Source organism: Salvia miltiorrhiza, chromosome 6 (assembly GCF_028751815.1).
Source record: "Salvia miltiorrhiza cultivar Shanhuang (shh) chromosome 6, IMPLAD_Smil_shh, whole genome shotgun sequence".
NCBI lineage: Eukaryota > Viridiplantae > Streptophyta > Magnoliopsida > Lamiales > Lamiaceae > Salvia > Salvia miltiorrhiza.
The window spans coordinates 31,983,817-32,008,870 of NC_080392.1; the positions used below are offsets into that span (position 1 = coordinate 31,983,817).

General features: G+C 39.0%; 3 protein-coding genes, 1 long non-coding RNA gene and 1 other non-coding gene across 5 annotated transcripts; 4 read left to right on the forward strand and 1 right to left on the reverse strand.

Moving 5' to 3' along the window:
• On the forward strand, positions 1-2,155 carry LOC130989100 (uncharacterized). Its single transcript, XR_009090469.1, has 2 exons — positions 1-1,780; positions 1,920-2,155. It is a non-coding gene; the product is annotated as an uncharacterized LOC130989100 (long non-coding RNA).
• A 7,474-nt stretch (positions 2,156-9,629) lies between these two features.
• Positions 9,630-9,736, forward strand: LOC130991051 (small nucleolar RNA R71). Its single transcript, XR_009091015.1, has one exon. It is a non-coding gene; the product is annotated as a small nucleolar RNA R71 (small nucleolar RNA).
• Positions 9,737-15,924: 6,188 nt separating this feature from the next.
• On the forward strand, positions 15,925-18,022 carry LOC130990769 (protein FAR1-RELATED SEQUENCE 5-like). The gene is made up of 3 exons (XM_057915001.1): positions 15,925-15,949; positions 16,271-17,036; positions 17,551-18,022. Exons 1-3 carry the CDS (start codon positions 15,925-15,927, stop codon positions 18,020-18,022), a joined length of 1,263 nt encoding a protein of 420 aa, XP_057770984.1.
• A 2,901-nt stretch (positions 18,023-20,923) lies between these two features.
• On the forward strand, positions 20,924-21,758 carry LOC130990770 (uncharacterized). Its single transcript, XM_057915002.1, has 2 exons — positions 20,924-20,945; positions 21,106-21,758. The coding sequence occupies exons 1-2, from the start codon at positions 20,924-20,926 to the stop codon at positions 21,756-21,758; spliced, it is 675 nt and encodes a 224-aa protein (XP_057770985.1).
• Positions 21,759-23,211: 1,453 nt separating this feature from the next.
• LOC130989101 (uncharacterized) lies at positions 23,212-24,567 on the reverse strand. Its single transcript, XM_057913061.1, has 2 exons — positions 24,100-24,567; positions 23,212-23,816 (listed from the first exon to the last, which is right to left on the reverse strand). The coding sequence occupies exons 1-2, from the start codon at positions 24,178-24,180 to the stop codon at positions 23,436-23,438; spliced, it is 462 nt and encodes a 153-aa protein (XP_057769044.1). The 5' UTR covers positions 24,181-24,567; the 3' UTR covers positions 23,212-23,435.
• Positions 24,568-25,054: the final 487 nt, after the last annotated feature.

Below are 25,054 nucleotides of genomic sequence, written 5' to 3' on the forward strand. Positions count from 1 at the left end.
AACTTGGCGGCGGCGGTCTGGCAGCCGCTGTTCGTCGGAGGGAGATGAGGGAGGCTGGGTTTGGCGGCGGTGGTGCCGCTGCTGCCCAGCCAAGGACGGGCAGAGAGGGAGTTTCAGAGGGTGAGCGGCGACGGCGGGGCGAAGCTACTGCCGTCGGCTGCCGAGTCAAGTCGGGGAAGAGAGCGGCTTCCGCTACTCGTTGGCGGAAGTGAGAGAGAGAGGAGGCCGCTGCACGGCGGCTCTGCCCGCTGATGTCGGGCCGAGGACGGAGAGAGAGAGGGTGAGAAGGGGCGGCGACCAGCTACTGGTCGTGGCAGCCGGAGTTCAGCGGAGGAAGGCAGAGCTCGGCGGCCATGGCTGCTACTGCTCGGCCACGGACGTTTGAGGGAGAGAAGAAGAAACGGGCGGCTGTTACCAGCCGAATAGAGAGAGATCAGATGGAGATGGGGCGATTTCCGGCAGCTGTTGTCGCCGGAGAAGCCGCGCCGCTTGTTGTGTGAGTATGTGTCTGCGCGTGAACCGAGAGAGAGAGAGGGATGGAGCCTTGGGAGAGAGAGTGTGAGATATCAGATATGTGTTTGTGTGTGTGTGCGTCTGAAGGGGGTGAAGGGGGAGAAAAGGGTGAGAGTTGGGTTAGGTTTGGGCTTGGGGTTTTGGGCTTCTATTTTGGGCCGAATTAAATCATTTGGGCCGAGTCTTTTCCTTTAGGACTAGAGTGTTGGGCTTGGGTATTGGGCTCAGTTTATTTAAATAAGTTATGGGCCGATTTTCTTTTAATTGAATCTGGGCTAATTTTATTATTCAACATGGACTCAGTTTTAATTAATAGTTGGGCCTTTATTTATTTAAAAATTTTGGGCTGTCTTCTATTAATTAAATGGACTACACTTATATTAATTAATTGGACTATTAATTAGTTTAATTAATTTATTCAAAGATTTGTTTTCATAATAATATTAAATTATTATTATGTGCATATTTTAAGTAAATTACTTATTATATGCTAAGCATGACATGAAATTGCATTTTTACTTGCAATAAAAGTATTTAATTGGTTTTAATTATAATTCCAATTTTTAAGAAAATCGAGTAAGGATATTGTTGGTGTCCTTAACTCAAGAATTTAGTTTTCAATTATTTATTTACTAAATTTTGGAAACCCGGCGTGATGAATCAAGTATGTTTAGTGCATCCACTAAGACTTTAAGTTAGTTTCACGAGACCTATTAAGAATAGAATTTCTTGTAGGCTTCGAGCATCAGAAGGATTAGTACTGCTATTCCGATTCAGAGATAAGGTTAAACGACAGGCTTTGCCTATACAGGTGGGCATTACTTTTACTATACGTATATAGAGATCCCCTGCGTGTCGTAGGCCTCTTATACGAATATATGCATGAGATGATTTTAACTGTTAATTTCAGTTTATTATTATGCCCAAATGATAAATGACTCTTATGAAATGAAAATGAAAATGTTCATGAATGAAATGAAATGTTTATGAAATGATTGACTGCCAAAATGTTTATGTTTTTATATGTATCCTATCTGTGTTGGTTCGCCAACTTTAAAGGAAATCCAATTGGGATCCTATGCTAGACAAAGGTCGCTAGCTAGGGTTAACGTGTACACTTATGGAGACCGCGAGTCGCTTGCGACCGGTCTTGGCGTCCGTGGTAAGGAGGCCTCCTTCCCGGCGCGTGACAGAAAGGAACAGATATGGATCATATGAAGGAAAATGATCGGCCGATCGACTTTATGAAAATGAAAGAAATATTTTAGTAAGCACATGTCATTTAAGAAAACCCATGTGTGTTACTGTTATGGCAGTTCAATTTATATATGTATGCATGTTGTATTTTCGGCTATGCCCACTGAGTATTTTTATACTCAGCCCTGCATGTATTTCTAAATGTGCAGGTTGAGCAACTGATGGAATGGAATGATGTTGAGCGGGTGTTCCTTTGACATTTCAAGAAATGTAACCTTGAGTATACATCTTCATATGTATATCTCACACGTTTTCCGCTGCAAAACACTTGATTAGGATAGCTCTATGATATGAAGTTGTGATACGTGTTATTGGGTAACCACCTTAATCAGTTCTCATTTATGTGTATGTTTTATAAGTATCCAAATAATCATATATGATCCTAGCATTTTATCTATGAGTGACATTTCCATATACTTTAATGTTAAGTAATTGTCCATTTCCATTTCTTATTGTTCACCCCAAGTCATAACCCCTGTTAAACCGTCATTGGGATAGTTGGGCTGTGACAGATACATAACAATTTCTTTTCAAAAACACAATCATATCATAAGCCCAATAACAAACAAATCATCCTCACAAAATTTGTTACAATTATCCCAACAAAAATCAAAACATCAAAAAGTCTTTCAATTATCCAAAACATAACAAAAACACAACATGCAAAAACACAAGATAAACGAGACAACTAATCCATCTTCCCCCTCCCCCCAAACTTATTTCACACAAAGTGGAAATAAGGATGGAGGAAAAGAGAAGGATAAGTTGGCTCGGACTCACAATGGTACGGGCACGACTACGGTGGCGGGAAGGGGCCATGGAAGGTATGGAAGTGGCGCATGTGCTCTTCATAGCGGCGCCGCTCATCATCTTGGTATTGCAAAAAGGCTTCATATTGCCTTCTTTGCTCTTCTTGGATTGCATCAAAGCGGGCCATGTTTGCGGCTTGGAAGGAGTCAAAGCGGCCCATCATCCTATCCTCAAATCCGACACCCTCTCCTGGATACGCCGGGGGTGGTTGAGGTATCTCACCACCTTGTTCAAATGCTTGCTCTTCCTCCTCGCCCTCGGGGGCTTGTTGTTGTGCATTTGCGTCTTGGAGGTGAGCAATGGTGGCGGCAAAGTGGGCGGGCTGACGCATGCCTAGGTTAGCGGCCTCCCCGGGGCCCATGATGGTGGTAAGGGCCGGATTGGGCAATGGAAAGTACACATTGCCGTTGTCGCCCTTGAGGATCCACAAAAGCCGTCTCCCGGAGGCGAGAAAGTGTTGTTGCACTAGGCAACGTCGGTCGAGGAGGATGTCACGGGAGATGGGGTCTTCTTGAATAGCCACCCCAAGATGTGTCGCTATAGGGGTGATCATGCCTCCAATGCATATTTTGCCCCCTCTTGTGTGAGCTTGAGATTCGAATTGGTCGGCCAAAAGACACCCAAGAGATAAGGAGATGTTGGTGAGGGCGCCTTGAATGAGTAAGAGCTCATTCGACCGACAAAAGCCCACGTTCTCCCGACCAAGGAAAGTGAACCCGAAGGCCCGTTGGGTAAGGCGGATAACCGGGTTGCGCAATGACGCTGCCTTTGATCGCCGGGAGTCATAGCCTGCAATCTCCTCCACGCCTCGAAAGTGACATCGTTCCCACATACGGGTGGGATTGAACTCTAACCCACCGGCGTATGCTCCTCCTTGGGGGCAACCCAAAATCTCGTCCAACTCATCAATAGTTAGCTCTCGGGGCTCATTCCCGAGTTGGAAAGAGATTCTTGATGGAGCTCCGTTGGACTTGATGAGCTGGAATGTGGAGAGGAACTCAAGAGTGAGCCCTCGGTATGCTAACCATCCCCCAGTGATTACTCGCCGCCATCCGCCTCTATCCGCCAAAGACCAAATGTCTTCGGCTATTCCCATGGCCTCGATAGTTTCCGAGCAAATATACCGGCATTGCCGGTGAGGAATGGCACAAAGTTGCTCCCAACGTTCGCGGGAGTCCGGAGTAGGAAGTCGAATCCCATAGAATTGAGGAGTGTGCCGAGTGATAGTCACCTCATCGGCGCGGGAGGTACTGGCCTTCCCCTTTCCCTTGCCCTTTGTTACACGTGGTGCCATAGCAAAAGGTGCCTACAAAACCAAGTGTGAGTCTTTATTTGACACAACAATGACAACAATAAGATACTAGAAACAATTTAACTATCAACTTAACTAAGCAATTTAGCCCGGGAAACGGGCGAATTCTTATTCTAAAAGCACATAAATAAATCACACTATCACAATGCATCTCACAACAACACATAGCATCAATATTAAGCCCACAATCACCAAAATCTCCCCCCCAAACTTAGACATTTATCTACACCCAACACAAGCAAATTCTTAAGCAAGAATGTCAATTAAGCATAAATTCACCGATTAAATTGCGAATAAATGAAAGACCCATTATCCTAGACATGCATAGAAGCAATTAAAATCATCAATTCAACAATGTAGCACAATGTAGGAAAAATCCTAATTTTGAGCCCTAATTGCATATAAACATGTAGAATGCAAAATATCACAAAATAATCGGTAAAAATCTTCTAAATCATGCTTAGAATGTAAAAATGAAGGAATGAGAGCAAGTAAAACATACCTTGTAGTTGGATTTGGAAGTGAAAGTAGAGAGGAAGAGTGTGTAATTTCGTGGGTGGTGTGAAATGAGAGTGAAAAGTGAGGAAGAAGGGTGAAAAATGGGTTAAAAACCCGAGTCAACGCAAGTCAACGCGGGGCCAGGAGGCCCGCGGTCCCGCCCGCGGCCGCGGGTGGTGACCGCGGGACATCCCTGGATCAGCGCGTTTCGCCCGCGGTCCCACCCCGCGGCCGCGGGTGGTGACCGCGGGCTCCCTGGGAGTCCTCACCTCTGAAAAATTCAATTTTTATGCGTTTTTCTCTTTTTTTTTTTTTTTTTTTTTTTTTTTAAGATAAAGGGAATTAAACTCACAAACAAAAGAAATCACACACATATAAAAAAAATATACATAGATGAATATATAATACCTATGTATATGTGTGTTTATTGAACTTGCAAAAATTAAAGATACCTTGTTGGGGTGCCTCCCAACTAGCGCTTAGTTTAACGTCGTGAGCTCGACGTCTTCATGATGGTGTCATGTCTTTGGTTCGGCGAGAATGATGACGGACACTTCCTCTCGTGGCTCGGCTCGAAAGTATGCCTTAATGCGTTGGCCATTCACCACAAAAGTGCGTCCATCGTTGCCCTTCAATTCAATAGCTCCATTGGGGGAGACCTTGCTGATGAGGAATGGGCCCGACCATTTGGACTTGAGTTTTCCCGGAAAGAGTGAAAGGCGGGAATTGAAGAGAAGGACCTCATCCCCGGGTGCAAATTCCCGTTTGTGGATCATCCTATCATGAAACCTCTTGGTCCTCTCTTTGTAGAGGCTTGAGCTTGCAAATGCCTCACTTCGAAATTCATCCAACTCATTGAGTTGAAAGACTCTAGCTTGGCCGGCCTTCTTGAAATCAAAATTGAGCTTCTTGACCGCCCAATATGCCCTGTGCTCTAACTCTACGGGGAGATGACATGACTTCCCGTATACAAGTTGGTATGGTGACATGCCAAGCGGTGTCTTGTACGCCGTTCGATATGCCCAAAGTGCGTCATCAAGCAAGAGAGACCAATCCTTCCGGCTCCCATTCACCGTCTTCTCTAGCACTTGTTTGATCTCCCGGTTTGCCAACTCGGTTTGACCATTGGCTTGGGGATGATAAGCCGTTGTCACTCTATGCTTCACCCCGTACTTTTTGAGAAGTCCTTCCATCCACTTGTTGCAAAAGTGGGATCCTCCATCGCTTATCAAGGCCCTTGGAATTCCATGCCTTGTCAAAATATTCTTTTGAAGGAACTTGATCACCACTTTGGAGTCATTGGTTTGAGTAGGAATTGCTTCCACCCATCTTGAAACATACTCCACGGCCAACAAAATGTATTGGAAGCCGAAAGACATTGGGAATGGGCCCATAAAGTCTATGCCCCATACATCAAAGAGCTCAACTTCAATCACATTGTTAAGGGGCATCTCGTGCTTCTTTGATATTCCTCCCATTCTTTGGCATTGATCACAACTCAAAATAAATGAGTGGCAATCCTTGAAAATAGTTGGCCAATAGAAGCCACTTTGAAGCACCTTAAAAGCGGTTCGGTTGGTGCCAAAGTGCCCTCCACTAGGGGAAGAATGACACTCCCTCATAATAGCTCCCCATTCCTCTTCGGGTACACACCGCCGGATGATGGTGTCGGCACATCGTCGATACAAGAACGGCTCATCCCATAAGAAGAATTTCACATCATGAAAGAATTTTTTTCTTTGGTAACGATTCAACTCGGGTGGTGGATGAATGCCGGATGCAAGATAGTTGACGTAGTCCGCATACCATGGGGTGTGGGTCTTGACTTGCAAGATTTGCTCATCGGGAAAATTATCATTGATGGGCACATCGGCATTTTCCCCTTCCACGGGATTCTCAAGTCTTGAAAGGTGATCCGCCACAACATTTTCACATCCTCTCCTATCTCGGATTTCAATATTAAACTCTTGAAGGAGGAGGATCCACCTTATCAACCTCGGCTTGGCATCTTTCTTCTCAAATAAATACCGGATGGCCGCATGGTCGGTGTGAACAATAGATTTTGTGCCAATGAGGTAGGAGCGGAATTTGTCGAAGGCATACACAACCGCCAAAAGTTCCTTTTCAGTGACGGTGTAGTTTGATTGAGCCTTATCTAGAGTCCTACTAGCGTAGTAGATGACTCTAAATAGCTTGTCTTTCTTTTGCCCCAACACGGCCCCGACGGCGATGTCGCTTGCGTCACACATGAGCTCAAACGGTTGTGACCAATCCGGTGTGATCAAGATGGGAGCACTCACTAAAGCCTTTTTGAGTTTCTCAAAGGCCACCAAACAATCTTCATCAAAGTTGAACTTTGCATCTTTTTCAAGAAGGTGACATAAGGGTTTGGTGATCTTTGAGAAATCTTGGATGAATCTTCGATAAAACCCGGCATGTCCAAGGAAGCTTCTCACGGCTTTCTCATTGGATGGTGGTGGAAGCTTCTCAATGGCCACTATCTTTGCTCGATCCACCTCCAATCCGGCTTTGGAGACCTTGTGTCCAAGCACAATTCCATCCCTAACCATAAAATGACATTTTTCCCAATTCAATACAAGGTTAGTTTCCTCACACCTTTGCAACACAATAGATAGATTATGGAGACAATGATCAAAAGAATTGCCAAAGATAGAAAAGTCATCCATAAAAACTTCCATTACATTTTCAATTAAATCATGGAAAATGGCCATCATGCATCGTTGAAAAGTAGCGGGGGCATTGCAAAGACCAAATGGAATGCGTCTATAAGCAAAAATGCCATAAGGACAAGTGAAAGCGGTCTTTTCTTGGTCCTCCGGGGCAATCATGATTTGATTATACCCGGAGTACCCATCAAGAAAACAATAAAATTCATACCCCGCCAACCTATCAAGCATTTGGTCAATAAAAGGAAGAGGAAAGTGATCTTTTCGAGTAGCTGTGTTCAACATCCTATAGTCAATACACATCCTCCATCCATTTACTAACCTAGTTGCAATTAGCTCATTATGCTCATCTTTTATGACGGTTATCCCCCCCCTTTTTAGCAACAACTTGAGTGGGACTAACCCACTCACTATCCGAAATAGCAAAAATAATTCCCGCATCTAGCAATTTGAGAACTTCTTTTCTTACTACTTCTTGCATAATAGGGTTTAACCGTCTTTGGCCTTGCCTCCTAGGTTTAAAATCATCTTCCATCAAAATCCTATGCATGCAAATGGATGGGCTAATCCCTTTTAAATCGGAAATTGACCATCCTATAGCGGACCTATACTTCCTCAAAACATTTAGCAATTGATCAAGCTCATGAGGAGAAAGGTAGGATGATACAATTACCGGATACGCCTCATCCTCACCAAGGAAGGCGTATTTCAAGTGTTCGGGGAGAGGTTTTAACTCCAAGCTGGGAGTCTTCTTCTCCACTCCTTCATCTTTCGGCTCTCCATTTCTCAAGTCCAAGAAACATGCCTCTCCTTGTGAAATTTTCTGCACAAAGTTCATTTCATTAGCCTCAATAAATAAGTTAGAAGCATTAAACTCATCATTATCAACAAAAGAAAATAGAGGGTTTAGGAGGCAAGTGTCCATTGGATTGTTGTAGATGTGGTACTCCTCCATGTTGATGCAAGACTCTATCACTTGCATCATCTTGCATTCACCAACCCTCTTTTCTTCTTCCTCCTTGTACTTGAGAGCCTTGTGGATTGAAAATGTGAAACTCTCGTCATTCACTCTAAGGGTGAGTTCGCCCTTAGCAACATCAATGAGGGCTCTCCCCGTTGCCAAGAAAGGGCGCCCCAGAATCAAAGGCACATCTTTGTCTTCCACCATGTCCAAAACAACAAAGTCCACCGGGAAAATGAAATTGTTGACTTTCACTAGGACATCTTCTACTATCCCCTTTGGATAGGAAACGGAACGATCTGCCATTTGAAGGGCAATTGTGGTTGGCTTGATGGTGCCAATCTCTAGCTTGTTGAAGATTGAGAGCGGCATCAAATTTATACTTGCTCCCAAATCACACAAAGCTTTCCCAAAACGATCATTCCCAATATCACAAGGGATTGTGAAGCTCCCGGGGTCCTTGATCTTGGTGGGGATTTTTCTTTGGAGAACGGCACTACATTCTTCGGTTAGATTGACCGTCTCATTCTCTCCCATCTTCCTCTTGTTTGATATGACCTCCTTTAGGAACTTTGCATAGGAGGGCATTTGTTTCAAAGCTTCAATAAGTGGAATGTTGATGTGCACCTTTCGAAAAATCTCAAGAAACTTGGAGAATTCATTCTCCACATTCTTCTTTTGATGTCTTTGAGGAAAAGGGATTGGTGGGCAATAAGGTGGTGGAGCCACGTACACCTCCTTCTTCTTTCCTCTATCTCCTTGTTCCTTGGAAGGGTTGCCATCTCCAACTTCAACCACAACACCACTTCTATCTTCTTCGTCGGGCATCTTGGGCTCTTCATATGTTGTCCCACTCCTTAGAGCAATGGCCTTGCAATGCTCCTTGGGATTCACGATTGTGTTGCTTGGGAATTGCCCTTGTTGGTGTTGATTGTTTATAGACTCGGCAATTTGTCCCACTTGTATCTCAAGCATTTTCAATTGCTTGGCTTGAGCCTCTAACTTCTCATCCGTTCTTGTCATGTGAGCTTGAGTCGTGGTCATGAACTTCATCAATATTTCTTCAAGGTTGAGCTTCTTCTCTTCCTTGATCATGCCATGGCTCACCGCAAATCCGGGCGGTGGTTGCAAGAAATTGTTTGGATTGCTATAGGAGAGGTTAGGGTGGCGGTTAGGTTGGAATCCTTGAGTGTATTGCCCTTGCCCTTGGTAGCCACCTTGTTGTTGGGGCCGGAAGTTCGCATAGCCTCGGTTGTTGTTGTTGTTGATGTAGTTCACATCCTCGAAGCTAGTTTGTTCTTCAACCACGGGCTCTACCCTTGACATTGATATAGCATCAATCTTGCTATTCATGGCGGTCAATTGAGCCGTCAAAAGAGCTATCGGATCCGAGCTTGTTGTAGCCGCCACCTTCTTCAAGATGATCCTCTCCGTTGGGAATTGATGGCAATTGGTGGCCAAGTTCTCTATGATGTGAGCGGCCTCCGCGTGGCTTTTCTCCAACAATGCTCCATTGGCCGATGCATTCATGTCTCTTTGCATCTCACCACTACACCCGGTGTAGAATACACAAATGATTGTGTTTTGATCTAAACCATGGTTAGGGCACTTCCTTAGCATCTCTTTGAATCTCTCCCAAGCTTCGTAGAAGGATTCTCCATCAAATTGGTGAAATTGGACTATGTCCTTCTTCATCTTCATGGTTCTACCCGGAGGGTAGAACTTGTTGAGAAACTTTTGAGCCATGTTCTCCCATGTAGTGATAGAACCACCCTCTAAAGATTGGTACCATGTCTTGGCCATGCCCCTTAGCGAAAAGGGGAAGAGTCGAAGTCGAATGGCATCCTCCGGGACTCCATTCATCTTGATGGTGCCGCATATCTCCAAGAAGTTTCCAAGATGTCCATTCGGGTCATCTTGGGAAAGACCGGCGAATTGGTTTTGTTGTACCATATTTATGAGGGCCGGCTTGAGCTCAAAATTTGTGGCGTTGATTCTCGGGGCATTCACTCCTCCTTGTTGGACAATGGGTTGGAACATATTGCTAATAGGTGGTGGTGGAGGTGTATTTCTTAGAGCTTCTTGCTCATTGATTTTCCCTTGCATGGCTTCTAATTGCATTTGAAGTTGACGGATTAAGTCGTGATTTTCCGCCATAGCTTCCTCCAACTCTCTATCTCTTCTTGTTCTTGCTTTGTTGTGTCGACAAAAAGCTTCAACCTCAAGGTTTATAGGTATAAGAGGTGCACCCTTAGATCTTGTGTTCATACACTACCTATCAACCAACAAGAACAAGAAGTCAAAACACAATCTTAAAATAGAAAACAAAAATTAAAGCAAGTAAAATGTCTAAAGTAGTTAAGCACAATGAAGCAAAATATCACAAGCAAAGAAACTAAACTAATCCCCGGCAACGGCGCCAAAAACTTGTTCGCTAATATTTTCACCACGCCGCAAGTATACGGGTAATTGTAATATATGGAAGCAAGGTCGTATCCCACAAGGATTAGTAGTTCAATCTAGTGATTATCCTAATTCATTTTACTCGACTATTTAGACTAAACGATTGAGTGATTGGTTTGATTATCTAACTAAATACTTAACAAGTGCAAAGACAAATAAAAATCAAATAAGCAAAGTGGATAAATAAGATGATTAAGGCGATTTAGGGACTAGGCATCGATAATTAAGCAAAAGACTTCAATTATAGCTCAATATTAATCTTGACAATCCTAATTATCTAGAGTGATCTCCCAACTAGTTCTAGCCCCCTCCCGGACGACTAGAACGGTAGATTACGGGTCATAATTGCCGTCCCCGGTCAACTTCTAACCTATAACTCCCAAAAGCACACAAAGATCGACATACTCTCACCCAACTCTCAACCTCCCGGTTATCGAATTGATATGTTTCAAACACCTTATCTATTGCAATTATCCTCTCCCGATTCAAAGTACAAATTAGAAATGCATAGAATGTGGCCAACAATCCATACAAGAAATAAATCAAGGGTTTGAAAAGATAATGTGCAAATGAACAAACAAGATTTATATTGAGCATAAATAATCAATCCATTACAATAATCATCTAGCCTAATCCCCAAATCAAAGAGAAATTTAGCCTAACATGTTCAAACACAATAAATCAAAGTTAAAGGTGTACATAATGAAATAGAGAGTAAGAAATGACAAATCCTATTTATGAGCTTCTTCTTCCTTCTCTTCTCTTCAATGGTCTTCAATGGTAGATGGGTGTGTTAAAGGAGGCTAGGGTTTTGTGTGTGTAGTGTTGGGGAAGATGAGTGATGGGGAAGAAGAAGAATGAGAGAAAAAAGGGGGAAAATGGGGTTTAAGGGCTGGAAAACGCGACTCCGCTCTTTTCCCGCGGTCATGGCCCGCGCCCGTGGTGCTCAAACGTGGGCAAAACTCAGGGAACCCGCGGTCCCGCCCCGCGGCCGCGGGTGGTGACCGTGGGGGGACCCGCGGTCCCAGACCGCGGTCGCGGGTGGTGACCGCGGGACACCCCTGGACTCGAGCACTTAGCCCGCGGTCCCACCCCGCGGCCGCGGGTGGTGACCGCGGGCGATACCTTCCCCACGACGCGTGACCGCGGCCGCGGCCTCTGTGCGCGGCTGACTTTGTCGGCCCCGTTCTCCCTCGTCCGAGCTCCGATTCGGGCGCCGTTCACGCTCATGGATTCCTCTCGAGACGTACTTCAATCCTATGCTCTCACAATTCTCCAATCAACTCTTGATTTGCCCTGAAAATACTCAAAAACTATACTAAGCAATCAAAACTTCATAAATACTCAAAATTGGGATACAAACACATATATGCAATCAATTCATGGGGAAAAATGACAACAATTCGTGTGATATTGAGGTATGAAATCCATGTTTGTCAGAGAGGGAGATGAATTAGAAATTAGGTTTTCAAAGTTATTCTATTTTTTTTTAATTTTTAATATATCTAATATTATAAATAAAATAAATATAAAAAATAAATGATATATTTTGAATTAAATCGGATCCACGGGTCGGATCTGGGTCGGATCCGGATCTCAAATGTTAAGATCCAGATCCAGATCCGTTTTAGAAAATGAGATCCAGATCCGGATCCAGATCCGCGGATCCAAAAAATTGAGATCCAGATCCGTAAAATTGGATCTGGATCCACGGATCTGGACCGGGTCCAGGATCCATTGCCATCCCTACCTCTAAGGTTTTGATAGTCTACAAAAGCTTGGCTCCTGTTTGGGACAAGGTCTTGGCTTGTGAGATGAGGTGTATCTTAGTATGCTTGTTCAAGTGTCATTTCAATTGTTGAAGTCTCATTTGAACTATTGTAGTGTCATTTGAATTGTTGAAGTGTCGATTGAATTATTAAAGCATCATTTGAATTATTGTAGTATCATTTTGAAATGACACAAAAATATTTGAAATAACACTATAACATTACAAACGACACTTTAACATTTCACAAGAAACTATAAAATATAAAATGACACTACTATATTTCAAATAACACTATAACATTTCAAATGACATTACTCCAACATGAAAATGACACTACAAGATTTCAAAAGACACTTTAACATTTCAAAAGACATTATAACATTTGAAATGACACTTTAAGATTTAGAATCACACTTAAACATTTCCAATGACACTACAAGATTTCAAAAGACACTTTAACATTTCAAAAGACACTATAACATTTTGAAATCTTGTAGTGTCATTTGAATATCATAGTGTTATTTCGAAATCTTGTAGTGTAATTTGAAATATTATAATGTCATTTGAAATGTTGTAGTTTCATTTGAAATTACACTATATCATTTGAAATGTCTTGAAAACTTCTAGTGTCATTTCAAATGTCGCAGTGTCATTTGAAATGTCATAGTGTCATTTGTATGTCATAGTATCATTTTGAAATCTTGTAGTGTCATAGTGTCATTTGAAATTTTGTAGTGTCATTTGAAATATCATAATGTCACTTGAAAACTTGTAGTGTCATTTGAAATTTTGTAGTGTCATTTGAAATCTTGTAATATCATTTGTTTGTCGGAGTAGTGTCATTTAAAATGTCAATGCGGCATTCGAAATCTTGTAGTATCATTTGAAACGTTATAGTGTCATTTGGAGTAGTATCATTTGAAATGTCAATGTGGAATCGAAATCTTGTAGTGTCATTGGAAATATTATAGTGTCATTTGAAATCTTGTAGTGTCATTTAAAATATTAAAGTGACATTTGAAATCTTGTAGTGTCATTTTAGAATATATTAAAAGTGTTATTTAAATATAAATATAATATCATTTTTTAATGCATATAGTGTTATAGTTTCATTTGAATGAAAAGTGTCATTTCAAATGTCGGAGTAGTGTCATATCAAATCTTATTATGTTATTTGAAATTTTATAGTGTCATTTGAAATGTCAAAGCGTTTTTCTAAATCTTGTAGTGTCATTTAAAATATTATAGTGTCATTTGAAATCTTGTAGTGTCATTTTGATATGTTATAGTGTCCTTTGAAATCTTGTAGTGTCATTTCAATTGTTGAAGTTTTATTTGAAATGTCAGTGTCATTTGAAATCTTGTAGTGTCCTTTGAAATGTCATAGTGTCATTTGAAATGTCATAGTATTATTTGAAATCTCGTAGTGTCATTCAATTTTTGAAGTTTCATTTGAAATGTCATAGTGTCATTTGAAATCTTGTAGTGTCATTTGAATTGTTGAAGTGTCATTTGAAATGGAATAATGTCATTTGAAATGTCATAGTGTCATTTAAAATCTTGTAGTATCATTTGAAATCTTCTAGTGTCATTTAAATTGTTGAAGTGTCATTTGAAATGGCATAGTGTCATTTGAAATCTTGTAGTGTCTTTGAAATCTTGTAGTGTCATTCGAAATATCATAGTGTCATTTAAAATCTTGTAGTGTCATTTGAATGTCATAGTGCTATTTTTAAATCTTGTAGTGTCATTTGAAATGTTATAGTGTAATTTTGAATTGTTATAATGTCATTTGAAATGTCATAGTGTCATTTGAAATGTCATAGCGTCATTCGAAGTGTCTTTGAAATGTCATAGTAACATTTGAAATCTTATAGTGTCATTTTAATTGTTAAAGTTTCATTTGAAATCTCGTAGTGTCATTTAAAATCTTGTAGTGTCATTTGAACTGTCATAGTGTCATTTGATAGTGTCATAATGTTTAGGGTTTAGGGTTTAGGGTTTAGTATAGTGTCATTTACATGTAAGTGTCATTTGAAATATTGTAGAACAAATGATACTATTTTTCTTACTAAATGAAACCTTTAATATAGAACAAATGATACTATTTTTCTTACTAAATGAAACCTTTAATATAGAACAAATGATATTATTTTTCAAACTAAATGAAACCTTTAATATTGAACGAAGAAAAGAGCGAAACTTTTAATATCATTAAGCGAAACTTTTAATATCATTTATTAGTGATACTACTTTTCTTACTAAATGAAACCTTTAAATATAGAACAAATGATACTATTTTTCTTACTAAATGAAACCTTTAATATAGAACAAATGATACTATTTGTTCAAACTAAAATAAAAAAATAATTAAAAATTTGAAACGAAAAGAAAAAAGAAGAACAAGAAAAAAGAAACTACATACTTAAAAGAAACTAAAAGTATTAAAAGAAATAAACTATAGAAAAAAGAAAAAAAAACCTGCAAGTATAAAAGAAAGAAAGAAACTACATACTTAAAAGAAAGAAACTACAAGTATTAAAAGAAAGAAACTACAAGTATTAAAAGAAAGAAACTACAAGTATTATTTCAATAAAGAAATTGCATACTTAAAAGAAAGAAACTACATACTTAAAAGAAAGAAACTACAAAAAAAAACTACATACTTAAAAGAAAGAAACTACAAGTATTATTTTAATAAAGAAATTACATATTTAAAATAAAGAAACTACATACTTAAAAGAAAGAAACTACAAGTATTATTTTAATAAAAAAATTACATATTTAAAAGAAAAAAACTACAAAAAAAACTATATTTAAAAGAAAGAAACTACAAAAAAAGAAAGAAACTACAAAAAAAAAAAAAACAAAAACTACAAGTATTACTTTAATAAACTACAAAAAAAAAGCTACAAGTATTATTTTAATAAAGAAATTACATACTTAAAAGAAAGAAACTACATACTTAAAAGAAAGAAACTACAAGTATTATTTTGAAACTACAAAAAAAAAGAAACTATATACTTAAAAGAAATAACAAAATAAATGAAACTATATACTTAAAAGAAAGAAACTACAAGTATTAAAAGAAATAACAAAATAAATGAAACTATATACTTAAAAGAAAGAAACTACAAGTATTAAAAGAAATAACAAAATAAATGAAATGAAGCCCAAAATTTCGCTCCTAGTGGGTTTCGAACCCAGGTCTAGCTTGCATAAGCTGTGGAGCCTAAACCAACTAAGCTAAGGGCTCTCTTGATATTCAATGCTTTAATAGTTTTATATAATACTCCCTCCGTCCGCCAAGATTATGGCAATTTGTTTGGGCACGGGATTTAATAAAATTAGTGATGATTTTGATGTAGTGGAGAAAGGGTCCCACCACTTTATGAGATGAGTGGTTGAGATTGAATTTTGAGTGATTTTTTTGTAAATAAAGAGTGCTAGTAAGGATAAAATATTAAAGACGATGGTGAGACCATTGCCATAAAAGGAAAGTGACATAATCTTGGCGGACGCCCGATATAGTAATTGTGACATAATCTTGGCAGACAGAGGGAGTATATTAAAATCGGTTATAATTTTTTTTTTAATATTTAAGGTGGAGCCGGATCCGGGTCGGGTCGTGACCCAGACCCGCGCTCACACCATGCGCGCAAAAATAAAGCGCTCACGTAAGTCTCTCTCTATAAATTATTGCTGTTCATATTTTTCGATCATCTATTCAATCTTCTATACAGTTATGGATTAGAATTTCATTTTTTCTTTATTTTCACAATTTGATTTTTTTTTTATCTGTTCAAAGTAGAGTTTTCTAGCTTACACATCCATGATACATGTATTTCACACATTGAATAACAACAACAAAAATTACTAGCGGAAGCAAATGCCAAAATAAAAAAAAAGCACTTACAACTCATACATGATATGGACGAATTTAAATTTAGTATTAACAATGAGTTTGATTATATGTTTTCTTACTATCTATTTGTCAGGTTCATCTGAACATTATTACGTACCAAATAGTAGTTATGATATAACTCCATATGTTGGAAAGAAGTTTAGTTCGCTGGAGGATGGAATAGAGTTTTATGAGGACTATGCGTTGGCTACTGGGTTCAAAACCAGACTTGGGCCCAAAAAATATTCAGCTGATGGTGTACTTATATGGAGATATATTTATTGCAGTAGTGAGGGTGTTAAAAATGTGAAAGATGACAACAATCCTACCAACAGTGAAGCAACAACTAAAAGGCGTCGAGTGTCCAAGAGAGTGTCATGCATGGCTCGTTTGGTGTTTAAGTATAATCCAGGTGAAGGATATGTCGTAAACAAATTTATCGATCGCCATACTCATACTTTGGTTTCTGACCCCAATAAACATTTTATAAAGGCTAATAGGAAGTTGGATTTTACGCATAAGAATTTTATAATGAATTGTGCTAAAGCTAATATTGGCCCAATGAAGTCATATAAGCTCTTCAAAGAAACTGTTGGGGGTTACTCTAATGTAGGTTGCACTCGTGTTGACTTCAAGAATTATTCGCGTGATTTGCGAGCGTACGTCGAAGGCGTGGATGCCCAATTGATGTTGGATAAACTTTTCAAGAAGCGTGAGTTCTACTCAGCGTTTACATTTGACTATTGTGTTGATGAACATGATAAGTTGAGCCGTCTATTTTGGGCTGACCCTATTGCAAGGAAGAATTATTTTTTGTTCGGCGAGGCTGTATCTTTTGATGCAACATACTCAACTAATCGGTATGTTCAAATCATATACTACATTAATTCTTTAGCTATGTTGAATGCACATTATTTTTATTCACATTTCATTTCTTTTTGTTGATATTTCATGCGCACTATAAATATTAGCTTGGTTTTTTTTTTTTTATAGTTCACTTTCTTGGTTGTTATGGTTGTTAAGTTTGCTTCCAACGTACAAACTATATTTTGATAAAATCATAATTGTTTTATTCATCATTAGTATCTGCTTTATTGCATATATTTAGTTGCCTCTGTTTCGACAATGGCAAAAACACGTGACCATAAAATGGAATACACTTAAATAAGCACTCCATCATATTAAAATAAGCACATATCTAACCATAAAAAAGCATGTTAAATTTTTTTATTAAAATTCAATCTCGTCCAACATACATATTATGTTTTGATAAAATCATACTCCATCATTAGTATCTTCTTTATTGCATATTTTTAAGTTGCGAAGGTTCTAGTGTTCTCTCTTGTTAATATTTTTTGTTTTACTTTGGTCAAGGTACAATATGGTTTTTGCTCCGTTCACCGGTAAGAACAATCACGGCAAGATAGTAACATTTGGTGCGGGGTTGCTAACTCGAGAAGATTCACAATCTTATGCGTGGTTGTTTGAAAAGTTTAAGTTGTGTATGGGTACTGCTCCGAAGATGTTGATCACTGACCAAGATCCAGCTATAAAGATTGCAGTTGAACAGGTGCTTCCTGAAACACGACATCGTTTTTGTATGTGGCACATCATGAAGAAATTACCAGACAAGACTCCTCATCGTTTGAAAAAAGATAACACATTTCGCTCAAAGATCAACAATGTGGTTTGGTCAGAATCTATTGAGCCAATAGAATTCAAAAAGAAATGGGAGGATATAATGAATGAGTATGATCCCATAGGTCCAAATTGGTTCACGACCATGTTTGAGAATCGACAGTTTTGGATTCCAGCATATTTTAGGGATATTCCAATGAGTGGGTAATTTAGGACTACCTCAGTTTCTGAAAGTGTCAACAGTTTTTTTAGCAAGCATAGTAACCCGAGTTCTAATCTGGCACAATTCTTTATGCATTTTGAGAGTGCGTTGGACGAACAACGACATTCACATGACCAAATGAGCCACAATGATGATTCTTGGAACCCAAAGTTGGATACTCCATTGTTGATTGAGAAACATGCTGCTACTATTTACACAAATCGATTTTTCTTGAAGTGCAAAAGGAGATTTGTTCTGCCTGTTGAGTATTGACCCTCGTCGTCGTTGTTGAAGGCTTCCATCTCCGGGGCAGCAAAGCAGCGGCAACACAGCGGCGGAACAGCAGCAGGGACGGCGGCGGCAGGGGCAGCAGCAGCGGCGGCTGTCCTCCGGCAACAACGCAGCAGCAACAGCGGCGCAGCAACGAGGTAGCAGCAGCCTCGACAACCTGCAAGGAAAAACACACAAAGAGAGGAACAAGGGGCGTCGATCTTCTCGGCTCAGGTACAGCTCTCTTCCTCTCGATCACGCACACACTAAGCCACGAAGAATCACAAAGGGGACGTTGCTCTCGCCGGCACCACAATCGGCCAACAAGCCTTACACCTTCACCGGTAGCACCTCCACACAAAGGAAGAACACTAAGCAATTTTCGTCTACTCTACAGCCACAGACCAAGGGCTCTTTAAATAGCCTACCATAGAAGGATCTAGAGAAGGAAGGTGAAGAGGTTCATGGGGGAGAAGAAGCGCAGGGGTCACAGCCCCAAAAGGGCACTAATTTTCGACTGGAAGGGGGAAATGGGAGGGCTGCCAAAATAAGGAGGATAGGGCATGGGCTTGTTGGGCCAAAATTGGGCCAACTAACAACATCTCCACCTTTGGCCCAATCACGGTATTGTGTGCATCAAAGAGGAAGCTGTACCATAATCATCATCGCCGAGCCCCCTGTTAAATCACAAAGAAATAACAGGGAAACACAAGACCACAAAGGTCAACGGGTAAACTAACCAAGTCAATTCCTGCAAAACACAAACAAGAGAAAGACAGCCACCAAGCACGAAGCACACTAACACAAAGTTAGTCTAGCACAAAGGGCCACAAAGAGCTAGCACAGATCACAAAGTACACATGATCATGAAGATAACATGCGACACAAACGGTCATCACAAAGTAAAACTCACAAAGCCACATAGACACAAAGCTACTAATCAATCACAAAGACACTAAGCCACAAAGACTCACATAGTCATTAAGGCACTAACCACCGAAGTCTCACAAAGCCACAAAGCCTAAACAATCACAAAGAACAACACTAAGGCATTAAGAAAGAGCTCCACCTTAGAACACATCACTATTGGTTTCATTACCAATTACATTAGCATGCTCTACATCTTGTTTTTTCTTAGGGTGAGGACAATCCTTAATATAGTGACCAGTTTCACCACAGTTATAGCACTTCCTAGGCTTATATCTATGATTAGACTTATCATTAAATCTCTTTTCACCCCTAACATGCATGACTTTGTCCGGTTCTTGAACACAAATATTAGAATTTAAATCTAATTCCTTATTCTTTAAAGCACTCACAACAGTGTCAAGCGTCACATTATCTCTACCATACTTAATAGCAGATTTAACATCACTGTAAGAGTCAGGAATAGCATTTAAAAGAGCATACGGAGCATACTCATCAATATGTTTATCACCCGTCAGTTTTATATCTTGAACTAACTTAGTGAATTCATCAACATTTTCATCAATTTTCTTATTCAAATCAAGTTTGAAACGGAAAAACCTTTCAATCAAAAATATCTTAGACGACAACGAGGTTCCAGTGTACAACTCCTCTAACTTAGACCATAGTTCTTTAGCAGAAGTCATTCTCCCTACTTTTCTAAGAACACACTCAGACAAGTTGAGAACAATAGCAGACAAGGCAAGACGATTCAATTGAGTTTTCTTTTTCTCATCAACATCTTCATCATACGAATCATCAATTACTTGATAAACATTTTGTTGAATTAAAATACATTCCATTTTCTGCTGCCAAAAACCGAAGTCCGTTTTACCATTAAAAGGAGCTAAACCATAATTTGCCAAAGAAGACATCGCAACACGAAGCAAATAATCACAAAGACTCACAAAGATTGACAACCACAGAGTTTACAGCGGAAGTAAAAATAAGAGACCAAAAACACTATTCACGTGAATAGTAACAGCGAAAAAAAAAATTAAATCAGAAAACAGAATTCGACACACGAATCCTAGAAATCTACCAGCAGATAAGCACCAAGCCTAAACTGCACCAGATGGCAGCAACTAGAAATTGAAAAACAAGAGAGGTTTAAGCCGCTTTACCAGAGCGGGATCCTAAGGTCAGGACCCCGACTTACCAATGCGACGACGAGGTCAACCGTGGCTCTGATACCACTGTTGAGTATTGACCCTCGTCGTCGTTGTTGAAGGCTTCCTTCTCCGGGGCAGCAAAGCAGCGGCAACACAGCGGCGGAACAGCAGCAGGGACGGCGGCGGCAGGGGCAGCAGCAGCGGCGGCTGTCCTCCGGCAACAACGCAGCAGCAACAGCGGCGCAGCAACGAGGTAGCAGCAGCCTCGACAACCTGCAAGGAAAAACACACAAAGAGAGGAACAAGGGGCGTCGATCTTCTCGGCTCAGGTACAGCTCTCTTCCTCTCGATCACGCACACACTAAGCCACGAAGAATCACAAAGGGGACGTTGCTCTCGCCGGCACCACAATCGGCCAACAAGCCTTACACCTTCACCGGTAGCACCTCCACACAAAGGAAGAACACTAAGCAATTTTCGTCTACTCTACAGCCACAGACCAAGGGCTCTTTAAATAGCCTACCATAGAAGGATCTAGAGAAGGAAGGTGAAGAGGTTCATGGGGGAGAAGAAGCGCAGGGGTCACAGCCCCAAAAGGGCACTAATTTTCGACTGGAAGGGGGAAATGGGAGGGCTGCCAAAATAAGGAGGATAGGGCATGGGCTTGTTGGGCCAAAATTGGGCCAACTAACAACACTGCCCTTTATGACTATCGTATTGTCACCATTACGACTGGTGAAGTTGTCTCCTTATATGAGGTTTCCGATATTGATCAAGAGGTTTTCAACGTTAGCTACAATGGGGAAGATAAAATAGCTACGTGTGGTTGTAAAAATTTTGAAAAGATCGGCTTACTGTGTCGTCATATATTTGTCGTATACATTAACCTCAAGATTGAATGCATTCCTGAGAAAAATGTGGTGAGTCGATGGACTAAATATGCTCCCAAGATAATTCTTCAGGAAGTTGACAGTACAATAGATGCTCAATGTTCTCGTATGGAAGACAACAAGTATCTTATGAATCAACTGCACTCAGAGTTCTTTGAGACTGTAGGTTTGGTTGAAGGCGATACAGATCAAATGAACATATTTTTGCGTGGTTTGCGTGATTTGAAACAGATGCTTGCACAACAAAACCAGTCCGATGTTGCTAGCGATCAGCAGTTGTTTGATCGGTATTACGGCTATTCTTTGCCGAAGGAAGTTTCAGTGTTGCCTCCAGATCCAGTGAAAAATAAAGGAAGTGGAAGTAGATTAAAATCGAGAAAAGAGAAGGAGCAACAACTTAAGAACAAACCTCTCAGAAGGTGTAGCAAATGTCGTCAAATGCGCCACCATGATGCTAGGAATTGCGATGAGGTATCGACAACCTGGCTTAGAGCAAACTCATGACCCACCATATTTTAGGGATCATAGTTGTCCCTTCGTTTCCTATATGTTTGGTATAAATTATATGCTTGCTTCTGATGATGGGTATTATTTTTGAAGTTTTGTTTTTTTCCCTTTTTTCGAATGCTTCAGCAAAACCATTAATAAAGCACATTTCTTTTTTTTCTTTGCTGGTATGTCACCTATATAGGTTGAATGTTTGCAAATTTATTTGGTTATTATTGGTTAGTCTTAAAATGCTTTTTCTTTCATAAGGTTGATGCTCGACTAGAACGGGTTTTCCCGAGCCTCTTATACTGTCACATTTTTCCTTTGTGCTTTTCGTCGAACAGGTGGAGTGCGGTGTTGGGTTGCTTAGTGTTTCTTTTGGATAGCTTCGTTGAATACTTGGTCAATTTTCATATATGGAGATTGGTAGTTAAGGACAATAAGAAATTGAAATCTATGTAAAAAATACATCATATATCAACGTAATCTCTTTGTATTGGAGATATGAAAAAATACTACTCCTATTACACTAATGTGCACAATTGCTAATTACCTAATTCGTAATTGTTTATTTCATCACAATTTAATGTTAAATATTGTATAATCATCTAGATTTTAATTATTAATATTTGTAAATTCTATAATAAGATTCTACTTACGTATTTATGCAAATCCAATATGCTCTTCTATGGTTATGCAGCCATTTGAGCTCTCTATCTCTCAAGAACTTGTAGTTTTTTTTTAAAAAAAATTATAGTGCTATGGCAACCCGATTAATTTTTTCAATTGTGAATTCTTTTTAATCTTTTATTTTTCTTAAATTCAACTCAAATATATTCACTTAATTTTTTTTGTTATTATTATAAAAATAATAATTCAGTTGCTATCAATTTTATTAAAATAATAATTTATTAAGTTGCTCGTAATTTTCACAAGGTGCAAATGCTAATTTGGATACATAATGATTTATTAAGTTGCTATTTGGCGAATTTTAAAGTTGCTTATTGCTAGTAACTATATATATTTATATTCATCTAAATGCTAATTATCTGATTTTTTTTTTAAATTGCTAATTACCTGTTTTTTAATTGCTAATTGCATCACAATGAAGTGTTAAACCCACGGATGAAATTGTAGTGAACTAGTAGACATAAGAGTGCCAACTCTGTTGCTCCTCCGGTGAATTTAGATAGTCAAACCCACAGGTGAGATTGCCCTCCCTGTTTTCCTTCCTCGCTGTTATGTCTATCAGCCGACTTCACGATTAGCTACTAGTTTATACGTTTTGTTATTAGTTTCGGGTATTTATGCTGTTAGTAAATCAAATTTATTTCGGTTACTGACTTCAATCCTTGCTGCTTTTGATAATAATGTTGAATGTGGATATGCATGAGAATAATATCCAAATTATTGCCAATGGAGGAACGGTCAGAGGTTGTTTGTGTGCAGACTAAAGTTAGGGAAATGCTGCAGCAGCGGGTCTGGCAACTACCAGATAAAATTTTCATTTAAGTGTTTCATCGAACATGTTGGGGGCAACTACCCAACTAATTGAATTTGGAATCAACGAGTGAATAAAATTCACCACTTCAAAACATAAATATTCAATCCTCCAAATTCGGAGCTCATCAAAGTCTAAAGCAAATAAGCATAACAAATTTAAAAACAAATAAAGTTTCACTATAACATATTTCATGTTTTTAGACTCAATTTCCTAAGTAATATTTTCTCCATGTTGATCGGTCCAAGTTCATTGGTAAGTCTGCAATATTTCTCAGCCTCAGAAAGAATATTATCTTTCAAGAGATTGCTACTTGCACCAACAATTGCTGCACAATACTTCACTCTCATGTATCGCATTTGCTGCTTGCTATTTCTTTTCATGCCCGTTATCCATTTGCCTGAATACTCCCCCTTAAAAGTTTCCATGTGACGCATAACATATATTCCACAGTCAGTGTCGTTTTCGGGGTCCACCCATGGGAGGTCCAACATATCTATGCTGGCCTTTTTAAGCTTCTGAACTCTTTTTGAATGACCATTTTTCTCCATGAAATCAACAAACATGTTTCTCTACATATTATATTAGAAGAGTTTAAGTCATTAGCACATGACCACAATCAGAAAACACTAAAATAAGCACTTAATCATGATAAAATAAGCACCTAACTAACCATAAAAAACATGTCAACCAAATTTATTAAAATCCAATCTCCTCAAAAATATAAAACAAACAAGAAAATATTATATTTTAAATAGGCAATGAGTATTGAACAATACATTAAAAATCCTTAATTAATAATTCCATCCATGGAAACATTTTAAAACAAGTTAATTAATAGTTCTGATAGCTTACCAACATAGACGGGACGCTGCCATAAAGTGCTATAGTGATGTGTTCAGTCCATGCGACGACATTGTCTATTGTAGGAACCATATTTTGATATACGGTTCGTGTGCCCACGATCCATTTCGGATATCTAACAAGTACATACAAAAACCATAATCCTACAAGGTAGTAAAAGAAGTATACCTGCGAAACGAGAAGTGATCGACTCCAGAGTTGATCTTCCGAATTGTTCCCACGGCAAGATTCGACGTTGGATGGCAACGATCTTCGAATCCTATCTCAACTCCAATGAACAAACACTCTCAATCTCTTTCTTTCTCAATTTCTCTCTTTCTCAAAATTATGTCTAATTGCTACGTGATTGTTCATTCTTAAGAATGATATCACATATTATTCTTATCTTTTACTTTTGATTAAAAATAGCAAAAGATAAGAATAATAGCAATTATTATGTTTGCCATTTTACTTTTGATTAAAATAGCAAAAGATAAGAATAATAGCAATTATTATGTTTGCCATTTTACTTTTGATTAAAATAGCAAAAGATAATAATAATAACAATTATTATGTTTGCCATTTTACTTTTAATTAAAATAGCAAAAGATAATAATAATAGCAATTATTAATGAGAAAGAATCTAGAGATAATGAATTGTTTGTCCACTTGAGATTTAAGCCTTAATTTGGGCCAATCGGGGATCTACTAGCTCGAATAAAGTTTGGCCTCCCAGTGCTCGATTTTTCTTATTCAGCCCAGAATATAAATCGAGACACTAGTATTAATTTATTCCACTAGAAAATTAATACTGAATTACCTCTTTATTCTTTAGGTGAGTCGGGGCTAGTATTAGACTTAATTAATCTCCGTGTTTAAGATATCGAATATCCATTAATTAATTAATTCCTCTGACGATCAATTAATTAATTAATTAGTCGTTTAATTATAAACGACATCTCGAGTG

Excerpts from the sequence above, each read along its gene's own strand:
- LOC130990769 (XM_057915001.1), top strand. The coding sequence starts at position 15,925 with ATGCGCGCAAAAATAAAGCGCTCAC. Across the intron at positions 15,950-16,270 it reads CGCAAAAATAAAGCGCTCAC|GTTCATCTGAACATTATTAC; the intron begins GTAAGTCTCTCT and ends TCTATTTGTCAG. Across the intron at positions 17,037-17,550 it reads GCAACATACTCAACTAATCG|GTACAATATGGTTTTTGCTC; the intron begins GTATGTTCAAAT and ends ACTTTGGTCAAG.
- LOC130990770 (XM_057915002.1), top strand. The coding sequence starts at position 20,924 with ATGGGGGAGAAGAAGCGCAGGG. Across the intron at positions 20,946-21,105 it reads GGGGGAGAAGAAGCGCAGGG|TTGTCTCCTTATATGAGGTT; the intron begins GTCACAGCCCCA and ends CGACTGGTGAAG.
- LOC130989101 (XM_057913061.1), bottom strand. The coding sequence starts at position 24,180 with ATGGTTCCTACAATAGACAATGTCGTCGCATGGACTGAACACATCACT. Across the intron at positions 23,817-24,099 it reads GCAGCGTCCCGTCTATGTTG|AGAAACATGTTTGTTGATTT; the intron begins GTAAGCTATCAG and ends TATAATATGTAG.